Source organism: Zingiber officinale, chromosome 4B (genome assembly GCF_018446385.1).
Source record: "Zingiber officinale cultivar Zhangliang chromosome 4B, Zo_v1.1, whole genome shotgun sequence".
Taxonomy (NCBI): domain Eukaryota; kingdom Viridiplantae; phylum Streptophyta; class Magnoliopsida; order Zingiberales; family Zingiberaceae; genus Zingiber; species Zingiber officinale.
This window is the reverse complement of record NC_055993.1, coordinates 11,093,293-11,100,797: the sequence shown is the minus strand read 5'-3', so window position 1 is coordinate 11,100,797 and position 7,505 is coordinate 11,093,293. Positions and strand designations below refer to the sequence as shown.

Below are 7,505 nucleotides of genomic sequence, written 5' to 3'. Positions count from 1 at the left end.
TGTCAATTTCTAGGACAATGCCTAGTAAGTTGGTCAAGTAGAAAGCAACACTGTGTTGCTTTATCTACCACTGAAGCTGAATATATAGCCTTAGGTGAATGCACATCTCAGTTGCTATGGATGATGCATACCCTTAAAGACTATCAACTGGAGTATCATAAAACTAAGCTCAATAAATCTAACAAAAAACCTAATTCATCACTCAAGGACTAAACATATAGAAGTGAAACACCATTTTGTAAGGGATCACGTAGCTAAGGGTGATATTGAACTCAACTATGTTGAGTCAAAATCAAACCTAGCTGACATCTTCACAAAGCCCTTACCTGAACTTGAGTTCAGTGCACTTAGAAGGCAAATAGGAATGTGTTGGGTAGAATAGATATTAATTTTCAAAAGTCACTGTCTTACTTCAAAACTCATTCTTTTATTCTTTTCAAAATCTAGGAAAAATAATGATTTTAAAATCCCATTTTCTTAGAATTTTCAAAAATATGACTTAGCCTAGACTCTGCCCTAGAAGTCTTGTTCCCCTAGATTTAAGCCAGAGCATCTCACAAACACCTAGGTATACCTTGTTTGTGTTTGTAAAACATAGAATGGTGTGAGATGCATAGGGTACAGCCTGGACTCAAGAATGCTTATTTCTGTGCATCAATATGAGTCTGAGCGTTAAATACTGTATTAATAGTAATCAAGTCAAGTCTGCCAGCCTTAGTCAAATCTAACTGGACTAAATGACTTTACTTGACTAACCAAGTGAATGTTGTTGCCCTCTAGGCAATCAGCAAGTAGCTAACAGTTAGTCAGTTGGTGAAGGAAATGATAAGCTTAAGCATGCTTTTACTTTAGGGCTCTGATACCTGATCAAAACAATTAAGTTAACAATTTAGATAAGTTAACAACTATTGAATTAAGATATCAATAAGTTAACAACTATATAACTTGACTCATGCTTGGACTTAAGGACCAACTAATAAAAACCTAAATTAAATTTTTAGTTACTCCCTCTTCGTCCTAAGATTTCATAAATTCTTACTCCTATTTTCTTCAAAATTATTTTTTTAAAGTACCTTTTCAAACTGAAACTTCATTTTCAAAATTTAATGTTTGCAAAAGGCTTAGATAAGTAGCACAGATAGCAACCTTCAAACTTAGCCATCTTTATAAATTTTTGCCTCGTTACCTATTCTATACTTAGCTAAAGCTATTAAACACATATTTCTGTACTTGCATAATTTAACTTATGACTTTCAAAAATTTTTGCTAAGTAAAAAGAGTAATTTTTCAGTAAAATTTTATGATAAGCTAAGTATTACACAGGCATTTCCTCTTTCAAAGAATAAATTTGTTTTTTTCTAAAAACTTAAAACTTGCTTTCAACTAGTTTTTTTTTTGTTTTTGATATATGGCAAAGGGGGAGAGTAGGAAATTCAAAATTCAAAAGTAAAAAAAAATGTTGCTTTTATTAAGGGGGAGAGTAGGAAATTCAAAAGTAAAAGGAAGCCCTGTATTAAGGAGGAGCTTCACAAAGTTCAAGTGTTAGCTTAAGTTGTGCTTTTATTTGAATTTTTATACTTGAGCTTGCTCACTTAAAATTTGTTAATATAGTTGTTTTACTTAACTTTGAATTTAGATTGTCATAATAAAAAAGGGGGAGATTGTTGGTGCGGGAAACATCCGACGATCGAACCTGAGTTTTGATAATGGCAAAGGATTCAAAGTTAAGGTGTGGTGTGGACTAATGTGCTTGATTGAGTGTTTCAGGTAAGTCCTAACTGTGGTTAGGCAAGGTAAAAACCCTAGGAGGTGATAACCCTAGGTCATAGGGAGTGGTAACCCTATGCTGAAAGTCTTGGTGGGTCGAGTGCTTCAGGCAAAAGTCCTAGGGGGTGGTAACCCTAGGTGGAAAATCCTAGTGTCGCGAACCAGGTGGAAGACTAGACGGGTCGGGAAGCGGGCGTTCAGCAGAAAGTCCGGAGGAATCGAACACCGAGCACAAGTCCAGTCGATCTGGAGGATCGCACTGGCAAAAGGTAAAATCTCCTGAGTGGAGTAGGTGAGGACGTGCTCCCCGTAGAGGGAACAATAGGCGTCGGGTCGACCTAGGGCTTCCGGTCAGAAACTCGAAGTCAGACCCGGACAGTCTGGTGACTGTCAAGTTTATTTATATATATTATCTTTTGTGTTCTAACTCTGTTTTGCAGGTAACTAACAGTTTTATGCAGAGTTAGAACTGACCAGAAGTTGGACCGGGTTTGACCAGGGATCGGTCGACCGGACCTCAGGATCGGTCGACCGAACCTGGGATAGGTGTCGACTGGATCAAACCTAGGTGTGCGGGTCAGAGGAAACTGATCGGTCGACCGGACCCTGGGATCGGTCGACCGGACCCTGGGATCGGTCAACCGAACCCAGGGATAGAGTTTGACCAGATCGAAGCAGAGAGACGGATCGACGGATCTGATGCGGTGGAGATCATCTGATCGGTCGACCGAACATGAGGATCGGTTGACCGATCCGCTTCGGGTCAAATCTGATCCCGAGACTTGGGGATCTGGATCAAACCTTACAGAGCTATAAAAAGAGGCCTCGAGGTGCAGCTCAGATCATCGAATTCCGAACAGAAGTGCTGTGCTCTTATGTGCTCCATACGCTTCAACAACGCCCTGCTGCTACAACGAACTGAAACTCCAAAGCTCTTCTATTTGCTTGTTCATTGGTATAACTTTCTTATTTGCACTTAACTGTAATTGCTTCTAGCTTGTAATAATTCCGGATTTATAGTTGTTGCCCACCGAAAGCGGTCAAAGACCGCGGGCCTTCGAGTAGGAGTCGAGATAGGCTCCGAACGAAGTAAAACACTTGCGTCTTTTGTGTTTGCATTTACTTTCCGCTGCGTTTCTACTATGTGTTTTAAATCGCTAAAATAGCCACGAGCGCTATTCACCCCCCCCCCCCTCTAGCGCTTTCGATCCATCACTTACTGCCAAGGGTCATCTCCAACAAGCATCATATCATCCTCATTATCTGTAAATACAATCATCCAATTTTTATTTGGAGCCATCAATTCTCCTTTGAATTCAAATAGCTGATCTAACTCCTCGATCAATTGGTCATAACCATCAAACTTCATCAAGTCAACATATCTTCCAAGTGCAATACCCTGCTTTTAAACCTGATATCAAAATGGAAACAGAATCATCTTCTCTAATAAAAAAGAGGTACATTCTATAGCATGACATTCTTGATCTACTAAGGGACTGAATGGAGATGGACACTACACATTAAGTCAAATATGAAAATGTGATTTAAAATCATTGGATCTTGCATATACACCAAAATTCAAAAAGCAAAGGAACTAGAAAGATATTAATCAGTCAGAAGCGAAGAACTAAATGGATGTTAAGGGAGAAATCATTTGATTTTAATGGAAGTTATCAGTTCTAGCATAGGAAGCATAAAGACTGACACTCGGATGCATCATCTACCACTACCAACACAAATCAAACACCTGACACTATAATAGCTACTCTCAAGTTGGACACAAACACCTCCATTGCTAATGTGTGAAACATAATAGAAACAAGGTGGAGACCTAGATTTGTACTGGTGTTTGATACTAGTGGACAGACCTAGATTTGTATGGATCTATCAGCAAGGGAGAGGTGAAGCTTGCTCTCCCACGGACAGCAGCTGGATTGAAAGAGAGGAGCTCGACGTCGGCAAGATCGGGAGAGGAACTCGGCGTTGGCTTGGAGAGGAATGCGGCGACACTGCCAGGCTGGGCTCGACACCGTGAACAGATGGCGATGCCCTAGCGCGAGGAGGAGGTGGTAGTCGAGTGGTGCCAGCGTGATCTGCGATGGCGGCGGTGTGACTGCAATAGGAAACTAGGGCACGGGAGAGGGGAAAGGGCGGCGGTGATTGGGAGTAACCAGCAACACCCTCGACGGCTGGCGATGGCTGTGGCTTCGGGAATGTGAGGGGAGCGGCGGCTGCGTCGGAGGCCAGCAATGAAGAGGAGATCGCGGTGATGGTGAGATCGGCAGGAGAAGAGTAGGAATGGGAAAAAAAAATGAGATTGTTTAGATTTATATATGTAGGTTATTAAATAAATAAACTCCCACTTTATTGGTACTCGAAATAGGCTTTCTCTAAGCTTAATCGATTTATCTTATTAAATGTGTCATACCGATTCCGTTTATATTCTAAAAAATTTCTAAAAATTTTCAGAAAATTCTACCTCCCAAGGAAGCGCCGAAAAGTCGATGCGCTAACACTTTAAAGGCAAAGCAACGAGAGCGACGAGGAGCGTCTTTTGCGGAGGAGTCGCGAAGGAGGAGTCGGAGATAGGTTTTTGTTCGTTTGATGAGTCATAGAGAAGTGGGTTTTAGGTTTTTTTTCATGAAGTTAAAAAAACTATTGTGTTTTTAGGATTCAACAACATTCAATAGACAACAGTTTAATAAAACTGTTGTATATTATCACATAAGCAACACTAAAAGACAATAGTTTTTTAAAACTGTTGTCTTTGACACACATTAGACAACAGTGTTTTGAAAAACTGTTGTTATTTAAAAAACATTATGGTGAACAACAATAGTTTTCAATAAAACTGTTATTAAATGGAAAAGACAACAATTTCTTGAAAAACTATTGTCTATTAGGTGTGGTTAAATCCAAAAATTCTTGTAGTGTGTAGGGGTGACCAGGACATGTTATTGGCATCATATGCATTATTTGCATTTATTGCTTGTGTTTGTTGCACTTTATATGCTGCATATTAGATGTATGCATTGTTTGACATGCATACAGGATTTATGATACTTTGGGTCTGACGGCCTTGATATCCCTATACCCAGGTTATGGTTAATACAGTTACTCCTTATCTTACAGTTTTGCACTTCTATATGTTATATCAGGAGACTGTAGGCATAGTTATTGCTATTTGTTATAGTTTTCTATGCATGTCAACTAGGTATTCACTGAGTGTTGGACTCACACCCCGTTATTACTATTTTCAGGTTGAGGATGTTCAGGAGGTTCCAGTCGCTAGTCCCCCACCATTGCGCGTCGCGACGAGTTCTCACAGTTTGGGTTTTACTTATTATGTTAGACTATGTTTTTCAGACTTATAGTTTGACATTTGGATCTTGTACGTTTTGTTATTTGACGATGGGTTTTCATTCGGATGTATGCTGGAGTTTTATGTTTTATGGGTGTAGTTGAATAGGATATCGGATTTGTATTTTATGAGTGTAGTTGAGTAGGATATTGGATTTGTGTTTTATGGGGTGTAGTTGAGTAGGATTTTTGCGATGATTTCCTTATCTCTGCTTATGTTTAGTTGTTACTATTAAATTGCGTGGATGTTGGCTATATTTGTACTGTTATATATTATTATTGTTCTGACCGTGTTGGCCGAGGTATATGTGGCCCTGAGAGCATTGTAAGAATTTCATATTGTCACCCGTACAAGGGAGATGTTGTCAAAATTTTCTCTGGCCGGGATTACCTGGGGCGTGACAATTTTTGGTATCAGAGCCAGGTTTGCGAGTCAAACTGGGCAATTTCATATTTGTACGGATTTCCGTTATGTTCATGTTTCAGAATTCTGTTTTGGATTTGTAGGAATTTCCGTTGATTTTCTTGTACGGGATTCTGAGGGCATAAAGGGGGACTGGACAACGATGAAACATCTCCAGACAGCAAATAGGTATGATGTTTAATTTTATAGTTGATACATTTAGTAATATCTGTGTTATAATTCAACAGATATGAGGAGATCTACACGTGCTCCAGTGCCGAGACGTGGTGCAGGACGACCACGTAAGAGGACGTTGGAGTCCCTGGCAGCAGAGTCGCCAGAGACGTCTGCTGGGGTCGAGCCTGTCGGTCAAGGATAGACTCCGCATGGTATTGCGGACGCGTCGGGTTCTCAGACTCCGATGGTTTCAGAGGTACCTACCCCGACTGTACCTATCGTACCCACTCCTACCGTATTTACGGTACCACTAGCGGTACCGCTGGTATACCCGGCACCACCACCACCAGTGCCTACGGCATACCAGGCACCACTGGCATCGGTGCCCACTGCATACGCGGCACCCGCACCAGCAGCAGCAGTTGCTCCACCTCCGGTACCACCACCCACCGTACCTCTTGCCGTGCCCACCTATAGTGCCACCAATGGCACCTGTCTCAGTCATGCAGCAGCACCAGGGATGCCTCCCCCGGCCTATGCAGCGGTACCACCTGTTATACCAGCTCTAGTGGTTCCGCTAGTTCCTGCAGCCTTCCCTACTCACCTCACTGATATAGTCGTGACACGAGCCTGGATCCCAGCACTGGCAGAATCGATGAAGAGTCGATTCACACTTTTCCGAAGAGAGACTGATCCGAGTTTGGCTCAGTCCTAGATAGAGACCATGGAGCGGACCTTCTTCTACATGGCTTGCTTCAAGTGGGAGAAAGCAGAGCTGGCTGCTTTCCATTTACAGGATGAGGCCGACACCTGGTGGGTTACGCAGTGATCCATCATAGGCGAGAAGAACATCACCTGGGCCAGATTCAAAGAGGTTTCGAGAGCCGCTACTTCTCACGTGCATATCAGATGGCTCATCGGCATGATTTTCTGAGTCTGCGACAAAACAACCGCTCGGTGACGGAGTACAATGCCGAGTTTAATCGGTTGGCCAGGTTTTGTCCAGAATTAGTTACTAAGGACAGTTCTCGTATGCATCAGTTTATCCAGGAACTAGATGGGCATCTGCAAGTAAAGCTTGCTGGTTTCGGGAGTTCATCCTATTTAGAGACGTTGGATAGAGCCCTCATAATTGAGTCAGCTCAGCAAAGAGCGTTTCCGGACAGGAAGAGGATGCAGACGGGTCAGACATCAGGACAGATCCAACAGACAAAGGCTACCGGACAGCAGCAGAGTGGTCATGGTCGGCCAGGTCAAGGTACTTCTGGGGCTTCTGGTCAGCCTCAGAAGTCAGGGCGATCTTAATCAGGACGTTCCTGGTCTTCTCAGCAGAACCGGAAACAGCCCGCCAGTGACACTCATTGCACCAGATGTGGGTCCAGAGACTACGTCACCACAGCCGGCTCCCTGGGATAGTCGGTTTGCTATTATTGCAAACTGCTCGGGCACCTGAGCTGAGATTGTCCGCTGAAGGCTCAGCATATTGCTTCCGGAGTTTCTGGTCAAGAAGTTCAGCTCAGTCAGACAGGGACTCAACGAGGAGGGCACAGAGCCCAATCCTCACATCGTCAACAGAGGACAGCTCCCCCTGCAGCAACTGCATTTGACATGCTCGGACAGGAGTACCCCAGTGCTCTTATAGTACCACAGAGCTTTGTTCCGGGACCACAGTATCTGACTCAGGGGCAGTATCAGCCACTGGTCCAGTACCAGTCACAGCCCCAGCCGCTGGTCCAGTATCAGTCGTAGTCTATCTATCCGTCTCTGGCTTAGTACCCAGCACCGTCATAGTGGCAGG

The 7,505-nt window shown here is 43.0% G+C and overlaps 1 protein-coding gene across 1 annotated transcript; it reads left to right on the top strand.

Annotated features, from left to right (window-relative positions):
- Positions 1–5,951: 5,951 nt before the first annotated feature.
- Positions 5,952–6,422, top strand: LOC121978104 (BCL-6 corepressor-like protein 1). Its single transcript, XM_042530485.1, has one exon. It carries the CDS (start codon positions 5,952–5,954, stop codon positions 6,420–6,422), a length of 471 nt encoding a protein of 156 aa, XP_042386419.1.
- Positions 6,423–7,505: the final 1,083 nt, after the last annotated feature.